Source organism: Poecilia mexicana, unplaced genomic scaffold (assembly GCF_051168715.1).
Source record: "Poecilia mexicana isolate PSO_F unplaced genomic scaffold, ASM5116871v1 scaffold_16, whole genome shotgun sequence".
Taxonomy (NCBI): Eukaryota; Metazoa; Chordata; class Actinopteri; order Cyprinodontiformes; family Poeciliidae; genus Poecilia; species Poecilia mexicana.
The window spans coordinates 17,438,316-17,462,076 of NW_028263385.1; the positions used below are offsets into that span (position 1 = coordinate 17,438,316).

General features: G+C 40.0%; 2 protein-coding genes across 2 annotated transcripts; both read right to left on the bottom strand.

Annotated features, from left to right (window-relative positions):
• Positions 1-7,826: 7,826 nt before the first annotated feature.
• On the bottom strand, positions 7,827-13,295 carry LOC106906619 (protein FAM8A1-like). Its single transcript, XM_014971958.2, has 5 exons — positions 12,798-13,295; positions 11,541-11,661; positions 11,033-11,156; positions 10,787-10,926; positions 7,827-10,682 (listed from the first exon to the last, which is right to left on the bottom strand). Exons 1-5 carry the CDS (start codon positions 13,261-13,263, stop codon positions 10,538-10,540), a joined length of 996 nt encoding a protein of 331 aa, XP_014827444.2. The 5' UTR covers positions 13,264-13,295; the 3' UTR covers positions 7,827-10,537.
• Positions 13,296-14,842: 1,547 nt separating this feature from the next.
• Positions 14,843-15,782, bottom strand: fabp4b (fatty acid binding protein 4b). Its single transcript, XM_014971946.2, has 4 exons — positions 15,600-15,782; positions 15,347-15,522; positions 15,157-15,258; positions 14,843-14,962 (listed from the first exon to the last, which is right to left on the bottom strand). The coding sequence occupies exons 1-4, from the start codon at positions 15,670-15,672 to the stop codon at positions 14,909-14,911; spliced, it is 405 nt and encodes a 134-aa protein (XP_014827432.1). The 5' UTR covers positions 15,673-15,782; the 3' UTR covers positions 14,843-14,908.
• Positions 15,783-23,761: the final 7,979 nt, after the last annotated feature.

The following is a 23,761-nucleotide window of genomic DNA, read 5'->3' on the forward strand; positions in this document are numbered from 1 at the left end:
TTATTTTTCGTGTGGCCGCTCAGACAGAACGTGTTTCAGCTGGCGGCTCTCATGGACTCAGAGCTTCACCGTCGGGGGTTTTATAGTTTGGACGAAGCGGCCGCTGAAGTTGACTTACGATTGAAGATTCGGGACGCCTTCGTAGCTACCGGCTGTGGTCCAACTATAAGGAGCAGACTTTACTGTACATCGTAAGTGAACTGCAATATCCAGAGGCAGCTCTATGGAGCATCGAGCTGAGAGAATGAGAGTGCCAAGCCTTGGAGATCTGCATCGGAGGTCATCTTTCAGACATGGTGGACCGCTGCTGTCCGTCCAGGATCCTCCGGTTGCCCAGACGTTGCAAGGGGTAAGCTAACGCTGATGTTTGTTGTCCAACTACAGTCATATGTAATCAATAGGTGCTCAATTACGATGGCGGAAGGTTTTGAGTTGATCTCGGCAGTAGGTGACAAACTGAACGCCGCCAGGATGTTGAGACCAGCACGTCCTCTGATCCAATACATCTTATTAAGGATAAAATCAACAAAACGTGTTCAAATTAATGGCCCAACAAAATTAATAATCTCGGTAATTATTGTTTAAACAAGGTGTTGCGCCTTTCGGTACCATTACAAAAGTAAAAAGGGACTCAAAGACCCTGATGAGCAGAGCAGAAATTTAAATTGGCTAATCAGCCACAGCTGTGTTCATGATTGGAGATGCTTGTTAACCGAGAAATAAATATGAAGCCTGAAAACCTAAAATCTTAACGGACTGAATCCGTTGTGTTTTTAGCTAATCTCTGCTGGGTTTGTGGGGCCAGGCGGTTGCCACGGCAACAGGTTGATTAAACGACAGTAAAAAGGTAGGAGAGGTAATCTCAAGGATTTACCTGCTAACAACAAACTAATCAGTATTATTTCTATGAGTTTGGATATCCTGGTAAATAATTGATTAAGCTTCTGTAAACCCAAATTCATGCCGGAGTTGTAGATTAATATTGAGTCATTGCAGGACGCAGGATTTAGGTCCAATCTAGGTCAACTATTCACACCGATCTACGGAAACCCCGTGTTCGTATCTGTTCGTGGTCAGACACGAACCATGTGGAGAAAAGTCACAGCTCACTGTGACTGTAAGGCTGCATAGGCTATATTTATTAGCTTTTTTTTTTTTTTTTTTTTTTTTAGTATAAAAGTCCCACTGAATAAACACTGATTGAACTGCACCACTAGTTCCTGCTTGCAGGGGTAATTTGTAGTTTGTTTAGATAAGTTTGTATTTTAGTTAATATTAGTATTTAAGGTTTAATAGTTTTGATTTTCATTTTTGGGTCTTTAGTTTAGCCAAACTTAGCTGTACTGTTAATTGTTTTTGTGTTATTTGATATTGTATTCTGTTTAGTTACCCCTATTGTTTCTTAATTGGTCAGTTCAGCTAATATTTGTCATTTGTCCCACGTGTCATTTGTTAGGTCAGTTACGTTTGTTTGTGCAGCCAGTTTGTTTACATCTATAAGAGCTGAGTGACGCTGACACCTACCCACGTGAAAAATTCTAGTACATAGCCTGAGTGGCTTGTGCTTGTTTGTGTAGGTTTGTGCCGTTAAAACTTTTGCTTGTGCCGTTTTGGTTTCTGAGATATTAAAACTTTTTTTTTTTGGTCATCCAGAGGTCACCATCCTCCCATTGGTCCAAAACAAACCAAAGTGAGCTACTTTGTTTGTGCCGTTAAAACTGTGGTTTGTGCAGCTTTCGTTTTTGAGAAATTAAGTTATAATTTTGGCCGATAATGTCATCAGCCACCCATTTTTCTCCAATATAAACAAAAGTGGACATAGTGAATCAGAAAATATTCAAAAATTGATTTCAATAGAAGAAGAATTTTATAACCTCAAAAATACAAATTCAAACTTTGTAAGATCAGAACCACAAAAAGAAGTTTTTGCATTTCATTGTGGTGTGAAACTATAATACAGTTTGACTGTGGAATTAAAACAACGTCCAAACATTAAACAATTCAAACTGAATGGACATTCAATTCAAACTGAATTGGACATTGTTTTGTTCTCTGTTTTCAGGGAAGAACTCGTCTGAATCCGGGACAATGCTGGGCCTTTGCAGATTTCCCGGGACGTTTAGACATTGCTCTGTCCCACAAAGCCACCATAACACATGTGTCCCTGGGACATATTCCTAAAAGTATATCCCCAACTTCCTCAGTCTCTAGTGCTCCTAGAGAATTTTCTGTCTATGTAAGTCAAGTGAATCGAGTGTCACAACTGCAAAACAAATATATATATATATATATATATATATATATATATATATATATATATATATATATATATCTATCTCCACCTATAGTATATTTTAGCCTTTAAAATGTGATAGCAGTGATTCAGTATGACATCACTTGATCACATTCTAAACTATGCAAACTTTCTGTCTGCACTAATGAATTTTCTGCTCATCTCAGGATGTGATATGTTTTAGATACACCAACTAATTTTCACCTATATAGACAGAACAAGACAATGAACTGCATTTTTATCTAATTTTGTCTCAGGGAAAGAAACATTTAGAAGATGAGGAGAGTCATTTGGGAACTTTCCTATATGATCAAGAGGGAGACCAATTACAGACCTTCAAACTTCCTGTAAATATGTCAAATTAACATTTTATTAACCAAATACAGTTATTACAGAAGCCCAGAGTGACTGATCCTGTTATAAATATTGAGCATCTTTCTTAACATGCAACCATAAGTTTCTTCACTGGGTATTACTAGCATTCAATATAAAAAACCCACTTTAAATAAAATGGCAGATATAGTATTATTGTTCATTCAAAATGCTCCAATGAAAATTTCTATTTAAACCATAATAAATTGTTAATTCTGCAGTTCCAGAGTATTGAGTGAGAATGTAACTGATAGCAATGAAAAATTAATCAGTCAAGTTTGTAGCAGTTATGTTGTCTAGAAATAGTGCCTAAATGCAACACCATGCCCCACCTACATGCACAACCAGAGAAAGTTTTGTTATTGAACCCTAATTATTCCAAAACACAGAGAGCAATGAACTTGTTGAAACTGTTGATTTTTTTTGGCCATCATTTAAGGAGGAAAATATTTTTTTTTCTTGGCATAAATCTCATTAAAAAGGCTCTTATTATGTTTTATTAATAAGACTTTTATTATGTCTTGACAAAAAAATGAACCTCTTATTGTTACGGAGTGGAAGCTTCTTCAATCAGGACAGAGACTCTGATTTCTTTTACTGAACATTTCTGTTCACTTTTTATTGAGGAGAAACAGCAACAGCTGTTCGTTACCTAGCAACCAAAATCAACAGAAGCAAGACAGTGACAAAATATATAACCAGATCCTGTTAAGCATTTGTTGCACACTTGAAAATTAATCAGTGTGGTGTTGCGCAGGTTCTTTTATTTTGACAAATGATGTGGAAACATGAGAGCGACAGTGAGCGCCTTCGCTGACCAGCCGTTGCTGCGCTTAATTGCCGTTGGCTCGCTCACAAACAAATATTTACCACATGAGTCAAAGAATAAATATTTACAATACAAGTCAAATAATTAACAAAACACTTCCACACATACCTCGCCACTCCGCCCTAGCCCACCTTCCCCACAAGAGACCCAAACAGCAGCGCTAATTGACATTTACCTGTGGAAACATGAGAGCGACAGTGAGCGCCTTCGCTGACTAGCCGTTGCTGCGCTTAATTGCCGTTGGCTCGCTGAGTCAGGAGTGCTGCTCACCGTGCTCTATGTGCCCACTGGTGGCGAAGTGTTGTCACTGCAGTCCAGTGCATCTCAGGAAGATAAGTGCAGCTGAAGAGCACAGCCAAGATAAGAAAAATGGAAGCAAATAAACAAACAGAAAGGGGGTGGGGGGTGTAATTACTTCTGATGTCCATTCTCTCACACATTCTTCAAAATAAAAGACTTCCTCTATCTAAATAAATCATGCCTCGCACTTCAGCTTTTGTAATTATACAGAGTCATGTTAAATTCAATTAATAATCATCATCATGTAAATTATGCTTAACATACAATTGTAAATAAGTCACTTTTAATGCAAATTGTACTTAACATCTTCTATAAATCGCAATTTGGATCAAAGCTACGCCAACGTTTGCTTTTGGCCGTGCCTCATGAAACTAAAATAATACCATGTAAAGAGTAATTGTTGGATATCTCCGCTGCTAATGCAGCATCCATGGTTGTCTTGACAACTCACACCAGTCACGGCCTCAAAGAGAAAAGCTACTGTACACAAAACCAGCCAGAAACCCATTGTTATGGCACGGGAAATGGTATAAATGTGCAGCCACACTTCAACGCCTTCACTCAGTCTCTCTTTGTGCCTTTACACCATTCATCTATTACATCTATTTTTGTAACAACAAAATGAACAGGAGTGCAGGCAACGTTGTTCTATATAATAAGAATTTAATGGCTCTTCTTTTGCCACAGTGAAATGAAACCTATTTTATTCGTTATGTATTGTCATATAAAGGGGGTGGAAAATTTGGGGATTGTATATATTTTTAGTGAGGTGTTAGAAATTTGCTCAAGGATTTAATAATTGTGAAATCCTTTGATTAGGAATAAATGATAAAATAAAAAAAATTTGTTATTTGCAAAGGCGATGTACATTGCATTGCAAAGGTTTTCATATCCCTTCTTCCGTTTTCCACATTTTGTCTCATCATGCCCACGCACTTCAACGTATCTAATTGGAATTGAAGAAAACCTTCTCCACAGTACAATGCTCCCACCACCAAAACCTCATGACAATAGCCACAGAGATATTTGATTACACACAGCAGGGTGCGCAATCCAATCTCAAGCAGACCGTTGGAAATTTGTGAGCCAGCTATATTGGTCTGCCGTCGCCACACGGCAACCTGTTAGTGGAAACCTAACAGGTTTTACTTTCTACTTCGTTAAGAGTATCAGGACGACAGATTTACTGAGGCAGAAATTTCTACAGATCTTCCCAATAAGAGCCTCCACATAAATGTTCTTTGAAACCCACTTCTTGTCACTTTCCTTTTTCTCACATGGGTTCGGAGAAAAAGGAACCCTTGTCACTTTTGGATGATGGATTGTACACTGCCTCGTGAGATATTCAAGCAAATATACACGTACATTTGTATGGCTTTTACAGTTATCGCTTGATTGAACTTGATTGAACATGATTATCAGGGGTGGATGATGGAGTGGCCATGCCCCCACCCCTCTGATCCCACCTAGTGGGGTAGCACCGCATGTAAACTCCCAAAAATTAAACCGGTATTGCCGTATTGCTGGCCGTGACATGACCAAATGTCCGAGCAAGCAGGTCTCCTCTTTATCAGCAGCTCTTTCCTCTCCAGCAGGACTCAGGCAGCCTGTCATTAGCAGCTCCACTTGAGAGGAATACCAACAGGCGCAGACACACCGAGTGAGCAACAAGCAGCAACAACAACAACCACAGGCAGTGTTTCCGCCCACGTTACCTTTCCACCACTTCAAAAACACCTGGATCCTGCTGCTGCCGCTGGCGCTGGGAGGAAAAGCAGCACCCACCTGTTAATTCTGGAAAAACCTGATCAAAAAAAAAATATTAATAATAACATCTCCGATGGGGAGATCATCATCTCTCACAGAGAATATTTCGGGGCCAGACTGTTTCCCCTCGCCGCCCCCCCGTGTCCCAAACATGGCTGTCAGAGGAAGCTGTGAGCCCTCCATGCTGCGGGTGGATGACTCCGCTTGTTAAAAAAGAGGCAGAAAGCATGGCAGGAGCTCAAGCTGGACACTGCATCAGCTCCACACCGTATGGCAGGCCATGTGGCAGCAAGCTAGTGGGATTTTCAAGCAAAGCAAAGCATCAGACACAGAATGACATGGAAGATTGTGGAGAATTATACCAACGCTTGCACAAAGTTGTAGCTCCTCATCTTTTCTTCTTTGTGATCTTATAATAACTTATGGAATTTTATTAATTTAATTGACACTTAGATTGTTTTAAATAATGAGCCCCGAACACCTCATCTGGTTTATACGCAGATTATAAACAAAGACGGTTTGCAAGTCTGCCTCAGATTAAATTCTTCATCAATTCCCAGTTGTGCAAGGCGGTTTAACCACATTTCTCTGTCCTCGGGAAGGAGCCTCTTGTCTTTGGGTTATATTACACCAGTTCCTGTGGCATGATGGCTGCCAGGGAGGGGGTCACTGTAATCTGGCAGCACCATCTGTGGCTGTCATCTGAAGCTGCCACTTAGAGAACCTAACACAGTCCCCCATGTCAACACTCGCCACCAGCTCAACCTTCCCTCGCCTCCCTCCAGTAGGACATGCAACATCTCAGAAAACTCTGAAATATACGGGAAATTATTAGCTGTGCTGAAATGTGGTTTAAGAAAACGGATGTCATGTCATCATATTTGTTTTCATTTTTTTTACCCAGATGAAAAGTGAAACCTTGAACATATTTCAGCCTAAAATGGAACACAGATGCTGCAGAGCACTTAACTTTTTCCCTGAAATATGTCAACACAAGCTAAGTTTGATGTTGGCATAAATGGTAAATGTACACTAGATGGAGCCAAACGCTAGGACAATGACATTAATAACTAGCAGTTCTTTCTCGGTGCAGAAATACATGTCTGAGTGCTGTAGTTATGCAGTAAGTCATCCAGCTGCAACACATTTGCCTGATTTTAAAAAAACACAGAATAAGCCAAAATCACCGAGGTAAATGTGATCAAGGGCCATAAAACTTTAAAAATGAAAAACTATTTTACTAGAAACTTTCCAAAGGAAAAAAAAAAACCAACAAAACAAATCATCTGTAAATTCTTGTAGCTGTATAACAAAAAAATGACTCCCACATTTGCTTTATTTAAAGAAACGTATTGAATTTCCAGAAGTCTGTCTCAACAACAACAGGATGTGGGTCACTTTTTCTTCTGAAGTATTTGTTGTGTTTAGCTGAGGTTAATTAATTGGATGCAGCCAAATGCCTTTGAGTAAAAGTTGGTGAATGTTTCTCCTTGTATTTATTAACTAAGAAATGTGATCAATAAAAGATTATTATGTAACTGTATTATTACGTAACATAATAAAAAAAATTTGTGATATTTTTTGTTGGCCATGTAAAGTAAGCCAATTCTGGGAAGAGTTTGGTTTAAAAGTATGATCTAAGAGTAATTAGAGGCCAAACAAAAACTGTAAAAAAAAAAAAAAAAAAAAAAAGAACACCCTGTTTGATTTTTTTATATGTAGAGTCTTGGAAACCCATGGAAAACATTCAACAAGTCTCAATATAACTTGAGTTTAGATGTGAAATGTGTTTTTCAGAAATCATCTTTTTCTCTTTCTTTTAAATAATAGGCAAGGAATTCTGGAAATGTAAATATTTTTACTAAAAGAAATGTTTGGGGGGTTTTTCCATACTGATCTAGACCTGGAAAACCTTACAAGCAAGTTCTTGACTGACCGTAAAAATAAAACAATGCTTAAGTTACATTTAGTTTAGTGTTCTAGTATTTGTTGCCAGTGATTCTGCGACTAAAAAACAAATTAAAAGAACTTCTTGAAACCCTAACCCTTTTTCTCTCCCCCTTTAATTAACAAACAAATATTTAATTCATCTGTGTGAGCCACTGCAATAAAAGATGAATTTACGTTAAGGCTTTTTTTTTTTTTTTTTTTTTGCACATCTTTGCGAGAATATGTCAAAAATTGTGTAGGATGTTGTAAATTTTTCATTTGCAGTTAATTATTGAACAAAAAGTGAAACAAAGGCTTCACAGAAACACAATGAACTTTGGGTGATTTCATTTAATTTTCATAAATGCAAAAAAAAAAATAATCTAAGTCGCACCAAAGGAGTCTCACCTCAGCTTCTTCACTGTCTGCATGCGGCTAAAGCAAAGATTGCTCAGGTGAAGGTTTACATTTTCATTCAATACATCTTGTGACGTAAAACCAGAGCTTTTGTAATTGTAGAGTAAGCGCAGCGCGTCACTCCCACAGTGTGAATCATCGTTTGGACAGTCTGACCACAGAGCTGCTGAAGTAAATCTGTGGACTCCAGTTTCCAATGAGACGCTATATAATATATGACTACAGAATAAAGACATTTATTTGTTAATAACACATTTAAATACAACCCAAAATGGGCGCTGAGTTGTCGCGGGCGCAAAGCACAACCCACGTATGGAGAAGTCAGTCCTCGACGCGGCCGTCACAGGTTCGAGTCCCAGCCTGATGACTTCTCCCTCTCATTTTGCGCTTCCCTGCCTGACCATTTTCTAAAAGCAAATACAACCCAGAGCATTTATACGTTTAAGAACTAGTTTTCTGTCTGAAATTTTACAGATTAGATTTCAATGGAGCATTCCAACTTAAAAGTAATCTGAATATGCACAGAAGAAAGGTGGAAATTCATACTGAGAAGCCCTAAGGAGGCACTGAATTCCACATTTCGTACTTCAGTAGAAATTACTTCATCACCTTAAAACACTTCCAAAACCTTTTCTGGTATAAACTGATGAGTAGGCAGGAGAAAAAGTGACCATGTAGGAAACGATTAAAGCTCAAACTCATCATCAGGGATGATCATTTATGATTCTAAATAAACCATAAATGACAATACTGAGTGTTTAGTCCTGTTCAGCAACACTCTAAATGCAATAAAATATCAGAACAGTGAGATGCAGAAATAAAAAAAAATCCTGCCTGCTTCATTTTTAAATGTCCCTGGCATCAAAAATACAATCAGCATACATTTTTCAAATCAAAAATAAAAGAAAACATTTATACCAATACTTTTTTTCAATTAATTAAAGATTTTGAATTAGTTTTTATTAGGGATGTGCCGATCAGGTTTTTTCCTCCCGATACCGATACCGATCACCCATGAGGGCCGATACACCGATACCGATCACCGATACCGATCACGTAATTATTATTATCATAAACACTACTGGTTACATTATGTGGAAAAAGGAACCATGAATTCACCTTAATTTAGACAAAAACTTGTTTTTAATAACTTTTTCCAAGAAGAAAACTAAACAAAACAGGCATTGTGCAAATTGTACTGCTATTGATAATACTATCTTTAACAGACTGATAACATATGAAGGCTCTGAAGAGGCTAAATAATACAAAGAGCCAAAATAAAACCTCTCAACATTGCCAAGAAGTTCAAGTATAAAACTTAACATTCAAAGGCAAAAACAGGTTCCATTACAATAAACAATCCAGAGTTACTGAATGAAAACTTCCTGTTAGCATGGCGGCTAGCTGATTACTGCTAGCTCTGATTGGCTGTTTCTGACTGAGCGGAGTAATTATGCAGAACAGGGAGGAGATCGATTATTTTTTTTAGAGATTATCTGTCTCATGTTAGGACAACGAAAGTTTTAATACATAGGTAAAATTTATTTTTTTAGTTAGATGCTGCAGCTTTAAGCAGAGAGGTTCGGTATGAGAGTCACCACCAGGTGGAGCAGAAGCGAAGCTCCGTCTGTCAAATATAACTACCTGTAGTGTAGCAGCGGTTCAACAGCGAGAGCAGAACCAGCGTCTTACATCGCAGCTCGAAGACTTAAATAATTTCGCGGGTTATTTGTTTAGCTTTCTGACCGTCATGCTAATCCAGGTGAGTGTTTGTAGCTGTGCGCTGCTCTACCTGCTATCTGATCCTCCGTATGTCTTTTTTACTGCAGTGAGCCTCGATGTAGCCAAACTCCGTCAAGTATGGCTTTGTTTTTATTCCATACTAGATTCGTCGTGTTGATGCGTTTTGACCTGCTTCAATTTTCCGCCGCAACACGCAAACTTCCCCATTCATTCAGTGCGTTATAGTTACACATCGCTTAGGATTTGTTGCTGCGCGTTTGCGCAGAGTGAAAGAAAGAGGAGACCAGCTGCACAGGCAGGCTGCGAATTGAGAAGCAGGTGATCGGTATCGGTAAAAGAGACAATGATCGCCGATCACCGATCATGCACTTTTTCACGAAAATCGGCCCGATTGTGATCGGTGACCGATCGATCGGCACACCTCTAGTTTATATATATATATATATATATATTTTTTTTTTTTTTTTTTTTTTTTTACATTTTAAGAAGTCTCACTTCTGGCTTTTGGAAAAGGAGCTGTGATGCAAAGAGATACTGAGGAGTACAATGACATAAATGCATAATTCACAATTCAAACACTGATCCATACTTGGCATTCACCCTTAATAGGGGGACAATTACAAACAAGGCAAGCTTGTGTTAACAAGAAAATAATGCATTTAGCTTCATCCCTCCTGTGTATAAAGCAGCAAACAGACACTGAGTGCAGAAATGCACCAAACAGTGAACCTAAAAAGTTCATACTGAAGTGTTTCAGACTCAGCACCGGTCCAAGATCTCTTCTCTTCACAGCAGTGTCACAGGTTTTTTCTTATATATATATATATATATATATATATATATATATATATATATATATATATAGAATTTTTCTGTCAGCTTCAGTGTCATCTGATTCTGGAGCGCTTGACAACTATCGTACCAGCAACCATGTCATAGACAGTCCTGTTGTGCTGAAAGAAGAGGAGCGTGATGAATGCTGGGAAAAAGAAGGCAATGGAGAAGTTCTTGTTCAGGGCTCGGACCGTTGACCTGCAGAGGAAGACATGAGTGAGGACAGGGTCAAGGTTTGAGGAAGAGTTGGGATAGATTTAAGAAGAAAAAAAAAAAAAAGATATAGAAAGCAAGTTGCTTACGCGGACAGGGAAACATTTGTTGCCGGCACTACAAGCACCCTATTGGGCTGAACCAGAACCGACGAATCGCACGTAACAACTCTGAGACCGATGAGAAATTTCCCTGGAGTGGCTCCGCCAGCTCCCCAAATGCATACAATCTGAATGCAGAAGGGAGAGATGCACCTTCGTCACTTCTTGTCTGCAGGCTGCAGCTATATGCAGCTGGCGCCTGGGAAACTACGAAATACTACTAAAGCTTCTCACCTCATAAAAACAAACTAATATCCGATACACGAGGGCAACGAGCATCATTTTCTGCAACTCCTCCATCGATGTGTCTTCATCGATTTCCTCCACAATGAAATGCATGGCAAACTTGGAAACGTCTCTGAGAAGCAAAACAGATCCAGATGCAAACAGTTGAGGTTTTTCCACCTAAGAGTGCCTTTTTCGTGTCATTTGTTGGAGCAGCACAGCAACAAACTTTAGCACAGTTAGGAATAGGTCTATTTTATCTAGGGGTATAGAAGAGTTGAGTAAAAAGAAAAAAAAAACACCCAACACATTTCAGTTTTATTTGTAAAACAATAAAATAAATGAAAGTTAAGTATTCAGTTCCTTTTACCACATAATTATAAACTACTTTGTGCTGGTCTGACACATAAAATCCCAAATAGTTTTGCAAGGCAGTGTATACATTTAACTTTCCAAATAGGATAATCAAAAAATAATAATCTGTCACCTTTCTCCCAGATTAACAAAATAAACTCACTTAATTCCACTTAGGTGCATGATACTGATGATTATGGTTGCTTTGATGAAAAACAATATGAAGAAATCCACCATCTCTGCCATAAGTCTTTGGAGAGGTGAAGGAATGCTGTACTCTCGACCTGGTGAGAAGAAGTATGAAAATGAAGCTGTTTCAAAAGAACATAACCTTTAAATCCACAGTATTCAAATGAAACGAGAAATTCATTTGCAATCTGGAATGAAAGTTTTACTATTTCGTTCTGTACCTGAGAAATCAAAGACCTCAACAAATGCTTGAATTTTCTAGAAAGTCATTGAGTTTTAAAGGACTACTAAAGGCTTTCCAACAAAATCTCTAACACAGGATTATGCACATTCTGCAACTCTATTAATGCAATAATGGCATAATGTCAGTGACAAAAAACATTCCCCAATTGATGCTTTGTCATATTTGGAAGTATAGAATACGACAATGGCACCAGATGCATATTACTTTTAAAAATTACGGTAGATATTACAGTAGAAGCCAAACTGTGACACAATATGTTGGGTCAATGATACAGCTCAAGCAAATTTTAAAACAGCTAATTTTAAATAGCACAACCTGCTTAGCACACAAAAGTTGCACCAGCAATCATATTTAAAACTCAAACACACACACACACACATTTTATTAGTTTTAGATGTAGTTGAGAAATTTTGTTTGTTTTATTTTGAAGCCTAGAATACGTTTTTAACTAATTGTATAATTCTTTCAAAAATATTGGGGATTCTGTATTTCTGTATTTTGATCAAGAGTTCTTTTAAAGTTGTGTGACAGAAATAATCATAAACGCAAACCTACGGAGCCCGTCAGGTGACAAGGAAGAGAAAAAAACTCAAGGCCACGACTTAATTCGTGGGCACGACTTAATAACTCGAGGCCACGAATTAAACGTGATAGGTGATGAAATGTACAACTTCCCCGAAGTCAGCGTATTGCTTAGGTGGACGCTGGAGCTTTTTAAGCAGCCGAAAGTGCTAAGAATCGCTTCCTGTCTAACTAGCAAGTAAGGGACTTACAATTCATTCAGAGATTGAAATAAAACGAAATGAGATCGGATTTGTCCATTATTAATGATAATTATTAAGTCGTACCCACTAAAGAAGTCGTGGCCACGATTTTTTTCTCTTTCCCTCCCGTCACCATACAAATCACACCGTAGGCCATGATTTCATTTGTACACAGCAAAATCGGTTGAGTGTAAACAAAGGCGGTCAGGTCGGCAGCCTTTACCCTGTCTCTGTGCATTTCCATGATCCCGCTGCTGCTGCTGCTGCTGCTGAGCGGCCGCTGGGGCCCCGACAGCCGCTTCCCCCGCTCGGCTGCTCGGGGAATGGACCGTAGGTGGATAAGGCAACAACGGGAGGCCAAAGGAAGCATTTTGCCAGTTCTGAGGATCAAAAACAAGAGCGGTGGACGTTCCGCTGGGTGGCTGTAAACAGGGTGGGACGGTCATAGTTGAAGCTAGCAGCCAGCTTTGCCAGTTCACATATCCACTGTAGTACTGCCACATCCATGCCTGTAGCTTCTCACAGTACTCCACAGTCGAGCAGCTTTCGACGGACTTGTTTTTAGGCTCTGGACTCTTCCGCGTGTCTGTTCTGTGGGTAACGTCGTCAAGCAGCGCCTTAACTTGTTCAACGAAAGGCTTATTCTTTCTCTTGTCCACTTCCATGGCAGTGTTTTCTCGGTCTGCCATGTTTACAGGCGAACCATGACGTGCGGACGTAAGGTTGGATCAGTTCATCCGGAAGAAGTCAAATAATTATGGTGACATTTTTGAACGTTACTGCTAACTGAGAAACTAGTGTTGCACAGTTTTGGCATCAGCTACATTGTATATTCATAAATTAATTTCAAATTATAAGAGGAATGTGCCCCCCTTCTCAATACAGTAGTACCGTCCAATATTTACCTGCCATTACAAGAATCAGCCACAAGATGTCAGCTTTTCTGCAAGATAGAAACTAAACGAGAATCGGCGTTTTAATTTTCATTTTTAATAGACTCAAAGCATCTTTGCCCCTCTACTAAAGACCCTTAAAATGATCTCTATGGTATTAATGCTCTCAGAGTTAGTTAATTTAGACTTTAATATAGGTTCCTTCACCCATCCACTTTAAAAACTTAATCACTGGGGCTGCAGTTTATGTGAAGATGGAGCTACACTCAAGGTACACTTAGAAAAAACACCTGTTTAAAGAACTTCCCACTACAATGACTAAAGATTGAGTAAATGAACAGTTTCATTATGTGCAAGAAAGGCCCAAAGTCTAGAGCTAATTAGAAAATGTATAACATTCTTTAGCCTTTGCTTGGTGTATGCATTTGTACCCCAATTAATTTCTTCAAGCAGTTTGCTAAAAACTGGACTTCACAATTTTAAGAGATTTGATATCCATTATGAGCCACAAATAACTATGGCTAAACCCATCCTGAAGAGTTAACATTTACAGGACAGTTTTAGCTAGACTCTTTATAACCAGAAGGAACAGATAAGTAGCTTTAGAACAATACATGAATTCAGCAGCCAATAGTATGATTGTGTTTAAGAGGGTAAAGCCAATTCAAAGTAGTCTGCTTCCTAAATCCTCCACCCCCCATCCACACAAAGCTTAATCCAGACTAATGGGGTTAAAGAGAGGGGTGGGGGTTTAGTAAGATTTTCAATGGAAATGCACTTGACAAAATATGCTCATGTTCAGTGTTAGTTGTTGGCCCAAAGCCAATTCAAGCATTCAGCTGCAGCCTTTGTGGCTTCATGAGCCGACCCAGTTTCAGAGAACCTGACCCCCCCAATTAGGTCCTCGTTTCAATTCCCCCCCCCCCCCCATCTGTGCAAGATAAAATGCCTCCTGCACACAGAGAGGGATCCCAGTACCAACCGAAGGAGGGATTTGACCTCCCTAAGGAATGCAATGTTGCTCGTCCTTCAGGCTTAGGCATCCCAGCAAACTAATGCTTTTTGCATCAAATAGTTTCATCCAGCTGAATTACTTTCATTAATTTAAAAGCAGGCATGGAACCAAGTCCATGAAGCAATAAGAGGCATTAGAGTCTCAAAGCTATGATTAGTCTTGGAAATCATCCCAGTTCAATCAGTCTTGTGCTGATAAGTAGCTTTGAAAGCTCAGAATTAAAAACTTGTACAGAGGGGGCAGAACATAAGCTCCACCCACAATTGTACTGCAGATTTAGAGACCATTACATTTGAAGCCATAAGAAAAAAGGAGAGAAAAAAAAGTGTAGAGCTTAATTAACCACAACCACACCGAAAGTAGCATCATAGATTTTATTTAGAGCTTCATAGACCTCAATTCATTAGCATCCGGCTCACAGGGAGGTTATGCTGCCTTTTCATAGGTCCTAACTGCAACAACATCATCCATGATACATTTCTGTTGAGACAAAGACAAACCATTTGTCGTTTTAAAATGGTTAAATTACTAAAAATGGAATAGCTGTGATTTCCCCCACTCCCCCCAAACTTAAACACATTTTTACACTGGTTTCGTTTCATTAGTAGTGAACTACATTTTAAAAGGACAAGTGTGATGTTCGAGCTATTAAAAGTTTCAGACATTTTACTCACAGCCGTAAGTTTTCCATCTTGAACCTCTCTCTCCAGGGTCGTAGTCTTTCCTTCCCATGATTGTTTCTGCACAAGTTTTCCATTCTCCAAGGTGAAGATGGACTAATGAGGGATAAGAAAGGAAAGGAAAATGGGTAAACGTGGAGTAGTTTGGATCGTAATATAAAAACACTTGAACAGAATGACCCACCTTTGCGTTGCGCCCGTCTGCCGTCGTCTCATCAAACTCTTCGTTCAGCTTGAACTGGATCGAGGTCGTCTTCAAAGTGCTCTCAGCCTTTATTGAAATGACCCCGTCATCCGCCACGCTGATGATCAGGTTGGGCTTTGCCAGGTTCCCCATCTGGCGAGTGGCAAAGCTCATACCTATAGACAAAAAGAATTTGTATGCAACTAAAACTCATCAGACCCATTTAAAGTATAATTGAAAAAAGAAAACTTACCGACTGCCTTCATGTATTCATCGAAGTTCTCGCTGGAGACTAGAGTCCACTTTCCTACAAACTGCTCGACCATGATGCCAGAGAAAGCGCTCAATCAGCACCACGAAACACTTCACGATCTAAAAGCCGGACACAGGCGACTTGACAAACTTCCCTATTTCAAGCCGGCTGATAACTTCCAACCACCAATCATCAGCAGGTGCCCCGTCGCTTCGGAAATGGCCAGATTAGGGGGCGTGGTCTCGAATAATTAAATAATAATAATAATTGAATCATGTGATGATCGCTTTTGGTTTTGGCTCTGGCTTTACTGACTTCAGCATTGTTTAAAGCGAGCAGATAATCGTGAAATATGATCACCTGATTTCTGCCTGACTGCATAGAAGGAACAATATGCATGCTTTTTGTGCTTTCCCTATAGACTTTTTTAAATAATTTGTTTGTTAAAGATTTAATGTTTTCTATCTATGTAGAACTACTCTTGTCGTCATTAAATAACATGTTATGTATTTTACTTTAAAATTATTTGTATACTGTTTGTATTCCTCTGTTTCAGAAGGCCATTCAGGTAAACATACACTATAAAACTGCCAAACTCAGACGTATTTGAACAGCTAATTCATTTGTTCTTATATGCATTTTAAATTAAAATGCTCGTAAAGATAAAGGCGTTGACATTTAAATCTTTGAAACTTGTGGTAATTTAGATGTGAACCAGCAGATGGCGGCATTTGTACAGCAATTCAAGTGTGAAGTTTCCAAACGACTTCAAATTATTTAGGGCACTTGGATAAAAGTAGCCCAAGTGGCCCCCTATTCTCTGACACGGAGAAACATTTATTTCTAATATCTGTTTTATGTTTTAGTACTTTAGACAGGGGAAACTTCTATTATCAGATATTTTATAAATACACTGCCATAATTTTAAAGTCTTTTCTCTCTTTTTTTTGATGAACATATTTTTGGAAACATAAAGGTCATAAAGATCCTAACAAAACAAAACAAAAATGTATTAAGTAAATAAATAAAACACATTGACATATAATAACAGATCTCTATGGGGAAATTATACAGGATTTTTATATTGATAAGACCATGAAAGGAAGGAACTTACCAACCTATGAGGATTTCATAGACACCCAGCAAATCAAAAAGGAAAAAAAATAAAATTATGAGGTAGGTAATTTCATTAAACCAAAATATGAAGCAACTAAGTAGCTAATCATTAGCTTGTAAGTCTGTCTGAGGAATTTGTTACTAAATTTGATCATCATTGGGGGGGAAAGTATAATTACTGATTGATAAACTTAAAATGAATTCTTCTGTGCTGCGCAAAGAATCTTTCATGCATTCGCAAAGATATGAAACCTTCATTCTATTTGAGAAAACAAAAACATTTGAATGCACTTTTCCTAACATTGGGGTTATGTTATATTGCTGTTCAATCAAATATTGTTATTGCTTGCCTCTGTTTGCACCCCAACTAACCTCAATATTCCTCCCTGTAGGTGCAAAATGTACCTGGAGGGAGCTTCCTTGAGACCAAGCAATTCCCTGAAGAAAGATCTTTAGCCACTTTGTGCCTTTACCTCCAAACAGGCTGGATTTATGGTTGCTGCCAGAGTCTTCCCAAACTGGACCAGGCTAATCAAGGTCAGTGATTTGTAACTATGCAGATTACCAAATCACTTTTACGCTAAGCTAATCCCTCACCTGACAATTTTAGAGCCTTGGAAAACATAGGCCCAAGAATTAGACACTCAACATCTCCATCACATTAAGGTTGTTGTTCTATGGCGGGACTGTTTCTTATATCTTTATGGATTATTTGGCTTGGAAATACTATGTAAATAGTAAAAACAAAAACATGTTTCATTCTAAGCTCTCATGCTAAAGAGCATTGGTGTCAACACTTTGGAATTTTTTAAAAACACTTTCGGTATTTTGGAAAATTTCCAACAACATTAAACCAAAGAAAAAGAATGGATATGAACGATGTCACGCAACTTAAGGATTTCATTTGGTGTTTCACATATATTACCTTCAATGACAGTCACGATGTAAAGGAGGCTTGGCTGCAATGTGTCTTGGGAGACTGTTTACCAATCCAATAAGCTGATTACTTGTTGTTCTGTCAGCAGGAGTTTCTCTGTGTACATACAGGTGCCGTCCAGCAGCCCCAGAGCCTGTCTAATGAACATGAACTCTTGCTGGCATCCACAGAGGAGTCCCTTCCTTGTGGTTTTCATCAACACTTTCAGACCCCATTGATGGGAGAACAGTGGCCAGGAACAAAAGCTGCGTATACTGTACAAACACAGCTCTGAGCGGACGCACACTGACTCATTCTTCAGTGTGTGTGAGAACGGAGGGGGACCCCTTTCAGCCCCTTTGTGTCGGTGTCTGTCAACAGTGTAGTTGGAGGCAGAGCTCATTGTGGCGGCCAGTGTTGCGTATTGACACAGGGCCTCGGTTAGCTTGTTCCCAGGGTCCAACCTGAGCACTCATGAATAATGGAGAGAGGATCCTCAGGGCCAAGGAGGAGCTTCTAGTGTCTGACTGAGCTTTTTGTAAACTGCAACTTCATGTGCCAGCAGGTAAAACTGGGTCATGGCTGATTATGCCTGGAACTGAACCTGGTGTGATATGGTGTGAATCTGGTTGGGGAGGCTGTGCGTCAGAATAAAAAAAAAAACAAAAGAGAACACAAGACATCAAAGTTCAAATACGCATGCGTTTCAATCAGTTAGATTATCATTTAAAAAAAAGAGTTTATGTCTGCAGTTCAGTTCTGAATAGTATTACTTATCTGGTAATCAGGTAAAACAACATTGAGATCTAGATCTCATTTTCAAGAGGGACCTGGGCAGAAACTATATAAATACACAGAGTGACATGCTGCAAGTGTTTCTTTCTGTTAATTCTGGTGATAATGGCTTGCAGCTCATAAAATCAAGCCGTGAAAATGATTTAGTTTATATATTATCAGGCTTTCTTCAGTGCCTCTGACAAATTGTAACTAAACCACCTTCTAGTTATGTGCAATCCTTCTTAAAGAGGAAGTATTATGTAAAACAGTTTTGTTTTTGTTTTTTTGGCTTTGCATCATGTTTTAATGTTATTCTCTCATCAAAAACATACCTGAACTGTTGCTTTGGTTCTTTCATGCATGTCTGAGAAATCTTTTTATCTCCCATGGCAGCCATTCAGTTGTGCAAAATGATTGTTAGGACAGGAGTAGCAATTTCCAATCTTACAAGCAGATTCAGCTCCTCAGACTAGCCAGCAGCAATTAACAAACACCTAGTGGAGCCGTGCATCTGCTGAGCTTATTGTACAAGCTACCTCTGAGTGCAACGCTGGTAAAAAATGCTATTAAATAGTTAATACAAGAGCAACCTCCTGAAGGTGGAGTGCTTGGAAAGAGCAGCCTCGAAGGAGGCCTAAACAGAGGCCTAAATAATTTCAGGGCATTAAATTGCAAAGTCAAGTTCTTTTATGATATATACAATATTTTTTTCACCACTGAAAGTGGTTTCTTCCTATTAAATATTGCTATGTGGCTGGGAAAACACATAACACTGCCGCTTTAAGTGAAGAAAAATGTGACTTCAAGTTCGATGAGTGGCATTGAACAGGTGTGTGCTGCAAGTCTGGCACCAGCAGGGGGCATCAGTTCAGGTCAGGTTCCCAGCAGTTCCAAACTACCATCAGAGAGGCTCACACGACCTGAGCGATGTGCCCTCTCCTCTTTGCCTTTTTCTGCAGCTGCAGGGAAAAGCATAGGGGCAGGCGCCAGGCCATGCTGCGTAGCCGGGGTGAAGAGTGTGTGTGTGTGTGTGTGTGTGTGTGTGTGTGTGTGTGTGCGTGTGCGTGCATGTGCTTGTGTGTGTGTGTTTGTGACAGGGTCAGGGAGGTGCCTCTTGCTTGTGTGCTTTGAGCTTTTTCATGCTTCCTGCTTTGATCTTCCCTCTCATCCCTTTATCCCACACGCTCCCTGAGCCTCGGGCTGCTGGTTTGCAGCACACCGACGGTGGGGCTGCGAAGGGAGAGTTGAAGGAAAGAGGGTGAAGGAGGGCCAGTGAGGGGGGGTCCCTTTCACAGTGAAGCTGCTTGTTCTGTCAATGAAGCACGCTGTGTAGGGAGAGAGCTGTTCATGGGGTTCAGTCAGTGGGTGAGTGGGTGGGGGTCACCAGGAGCTAAACTGATGCACAAAGTACAGTTCTCTCGTCTTTTATCCATTCTCAGATCTCCAAACAGTGGGATGGAATTCCTCTGGCGCAGTGCTCAGAGGGTGGCCTCCTGACCCCTTACAATATGGGAAAGTGCACCCCTCAGCTGGTAGTTATATAAAGCCCACCAGAGTCATGAGAATCCTTGATAAATCACTCGGCTTGAGGCCACTCGTGTCTTTCTGCAGCTCACAAGGAGAGATTATTTTCCACAGGTCCTAAGTAGGCCCGGTTCAAAGTGACGCTACCTAATCGGTATGGCAAGAAGTTAGAGGATCATCATGCGAATATACAGTGAGTTAGGATGCACGCTTTTATCCTCCTCCCATGGCCCCGGTAATCCTGGTGTAACCTTGCAGGCACACACGCACACACACCTGCTGGCAGCAGACTGGGAAGCACAGATGCATATGCGCGGAGCACAGCCCCCATAATTGAACACTAATTGGAAGGAGGGGAGTGCACTTATCTTTATTTAGACATGTGGTAAGTGTTGGGCAGAGGGAAGCAAGTCAACCATCTCTGCAGCTGACTGCACTGAATATTTTATGACAAGCTCATGAGGGTGTGTTTGTGTCTGTCATGGAGCTATCCGGCTAAAGAAATAATCAAATTAGTCCCTTTAAGTGAAACAGACGATACAGTGATGATACAACATTTTGTTTTAGGGATGAATCTCAAGAAAAACACTTTACAAAAATGACATACAACACTTGGAGTTTTTTTTTTTTTTTTTTTTAGCAATAAATATGGAGAGAATCTTTTTTTTTTTAGTAGGCTTCTTATAAACTTTACACTTAGAAATGTTAAGAAATCAACTTAATAGATCTAACGGTGGGACATGCTTGGATTCTGCTTCATGTTTGTGTAAGAGTGAAGAGAAAAAGTAAAGGGGGCTGTGCTAACAGGGGCTTTCAGCAGATCACTGGCAGTTTGACTGCAGTGGAGAGTAATGGGGCTGGCAGGGCGGAATCAATTACTGGCCACAACAGATTTTCCCACAGGTCAGAGCTTGGGAAAGCACTACTTCACTGCAGAGCAGACAGCTGGCAGAGAGCATCCACTGGGAAAGGAGCCGGCTCTCTTTTTAAAAAGAGAAAGCTTTTTATGTATACATAATAATAAACTCATCGCACAGCAAACTGACCCTTTTTTTCTTTATATATTCTGCCTGCATTTACAGTCACTTGCAAATTTTGAATGCTTTCGCATTTTGTCCCACAACAGCCACAAATGTCAATATATTGGATTGGTATTTTAATTGGCAGATCGAAACAAAGTGAGGTTTTGAAGTAGAGAAAAAGGGATTTGTGTTTTTTTTTTTTTTTTTTAATATTACGAATAAATATCTGAATCAGAATATTTTGGAATATATTTGCATTCTGTCTCTTACACCCAGCATCCCTTAAATATAATATTTTTTTGTAATTATTCAACACAGTGTACATCAACAGGATGGCTATTAGTCATGCATTCCATGAATCTGGCCTTTTTGGAAGTGGCAAAAAGACATTGATGTAAAAAGGTCATAAAAAGTGCCATTTAAAGTTTGCCACTGGTTCTCATAGAGGACTCACAAAACAAGCAGAAGAAGGCGTTCCCGTTAAATGACTCTGACATTGAATGTTTTGGTAGAACACTATGAGTGATAAAAAAAAAAAAATACTAATACTGCACATTACCCTGAACATAACATCCCTGTGGTGAAACGTGGCGGTGGCCGCATCATGCTCTCTAAACGCCTTCATCTCCCAGCAAGAAACATACAAATACTTGCTGCAGTGAAATGACTGAGATCATTCATACACTCTAACCAGTCAAAAGGAGCTTGATCTATTTTGGAGAAAAAAAAAATGTTTGAAATTGCAACTTCTAGATGAGCAAAGCTATATAAATACACATATACCCTACTGATACTCTATTGATATGCAAACTGTGTTCTTCCAGTGGGGACACAATGCATGGCCTTAAAAGTAAGCTGTCTTTCTCTGGACAGACATCATGCGCTGTCTCCTGCTGCGCTTATTTAGAAATCGGTCTTGTGATCTGCCTTCCCACCATTGTGAACTTGCAAAAAGATGAATGGCACCAAGTAACTAATTATAAGGCCTATGTATCTCTGTGGGGTAAAATGACTGGCATATATTCCATTTAGCTATTCTTGTTTGTCAAAAAAAAAAAAAAAAGATTTTTCATCTTGTGATTTAAGCAGAGAGGTTAGTGGCAGCGTTCTAACCTGAGAGGTGACCATAGGGGAAAAAAACAACTGAATGAAACAAGAAACAAAACCCCATGCTAAACAAAGAAACAAGGAAGTCAACATATCCTTCTTGGCTTTACCTATCCAAAAAGCACAAATAGAAAGGATGCCAACAAAGGCAGGAAAGTAAAGAATGAGAAGGCGGGTGTATTGTGGTTGAACAGTGGGAATGGATCTCAGGCCTGGTCTGTTCTCTGCCCGATATAGAGCCTGGGTGCTGACTGGAATAAGAGGGGACAGGCAGGAAGCTGTGGCCCATAGGATAACATTGTTGTACAGGGGCTGTCTTGGAGACATTTCCCCAAGTCAGACGGCTTATTTAGGACCAACTTGGGTGGCATTTTCCCTTCCTTACATAATATCATACCTCTTGCGTGCAACAAAGTTCAGGCTTTTTCCTTCGCCAACTCCCCTGCACCATTCCTCAGCTGAATAAAACATGAACAAGGAAATTATCTCACATGCTCAAGTGCCTTCCTGACGGCCTCCCTTCCCCACAGCACCCACAAAACACAAACCCCACTGCAGCAGTTGTTGAGTGGCAGGTATAAGATGTCAAGATGGTGTGCACACAGGATGCGGGCCCGGCTGTGAGCGCCGCTGCTGCCGACTGCCACGACGGTTGACATAGTAAATCAATCCTGATGGGAGGGTGCGTAGGACAAGGCGGAGGGCGGGGGAGGAGGTTGGGGAAGCGAGGGCTAGGCCTCCGTCAGACACACTCAGCCAGCCAGGGAGAGACTGTCGACGGGCGGGAGAACACTCGCCGGGAAGAGCTCACACGGAGATTGAGTTACCACGGAATTAGATCGGGGTTGTGGGAAACAGCACCTCCAGAACACGCCCACACACTCTCATTCACGCAAACACACGTAAACACACACACACAAACACGCACAGGCGCGCACACACACACACACACACACACACACACACACACACACACACAAAAGAGTCACCCAGGGAAACCTGAGGGAAGATTGAGGAAGGCAGCTGGGCACACGCCAGTTTCAAACAAATGCTTGCTTATACCTTTTAGCTTCCTGGCACACGGTCGGTTTTGGGAGCAGTTTCATCTACGAGCTGGTGCTAAATGAAGTGCAGCGGTCACCGGCCGCGCTGGCATGCTGCTGAGGGTTGTTCAACTTAAAGATAATCTAGAGAAATGTGGCAGTCATAGACAAACGAGATGAAACTGAACAGGTTCAAACAGAATCGGACCACTTATAATGTTCACCCTGGCCTTCCTAAAGAAAAGGTTTTGATGCCAGAGGCCAAAGGTCAAGGTTTTGGGGGAAGCTAAATCATAATTAGTGACCTTAAGGAGCCAGAGGAATGCTGACGCTAATGTAGAGGACCTTGACAGTGAGGTGTGAATGGTTTGAGTATGCATAATGGAAACCACCTGAGAAATCCTGTCACAGTGGAGACCCATTACTATAATAAGATGATAAACAATATTAAAGTGATTCAAAACATCTTTAAGCTGTTATCTGTCACTCAACAAATGTCATGTATGTGAGATGATACAAGATCTGATAAAAAGGGATAGTTTGTCCGACTTGCTTTCTCAAACTCAACAAGATCTTTGACGTTTGAGATAACTGAGTGCTACTTTATATATTTTATAAGTATAAAATATATAATTTTGAAGTATCTTCCAGTTAGGG

What these genes read in the sequence shown, in the direction of transcription:
- LOC106906619 (XM_014971958.2), bottom strand. Translation starts at nt 13,263, where the DNA reads ATGGCAGACCGAGAAAACACTGCCATGGAAGTGGACAAGAGAAAGAAT. An exon ending in TATTAGTTTGTTTTTATGAG is followed by an intron (nt 10,927 to 11,032) that starts GTGAGAAGCTTT and finishes TTCTGCATTCAG; the next exon opens with ATTGTATGCATTTGGGGAGC. An exon ending in ACAAATGTTTCCCTGTCCGC is followed by an intron (nt 10,683 to 10,786) that starts GTAAGCAACTTG and finishes CTTCCTCTGCAG; the next exon opens with GTCAACGGTCCGAGCCCTGA.
- fabp4b (XM_014971946.2), bottom strand. Translation starts at nt 15,672, where the DNA reads ATGGTCGAGCAGTTTGTAGGAAAGTGGACTCTAGTCTCCAGCGAGAAC. An exon ending in TGAATACATGAAGGCAGTCG is followed by an intron (nt 15,523 to 15,599) that starts GTAAGTTTTCTT and finishes TTTTGTCTATAG; the next exon opens with GTATGAGCTTTGCCACTCGC. An exon ending in AAGATGGAAAACTTACGGCT is followed by an intron (nt 14,963 to 15,156) that starts GTGAGTAAAATG and finishes TTGTCTCAACAG; the next exon opens with AAATGTATCATGGATGATGT.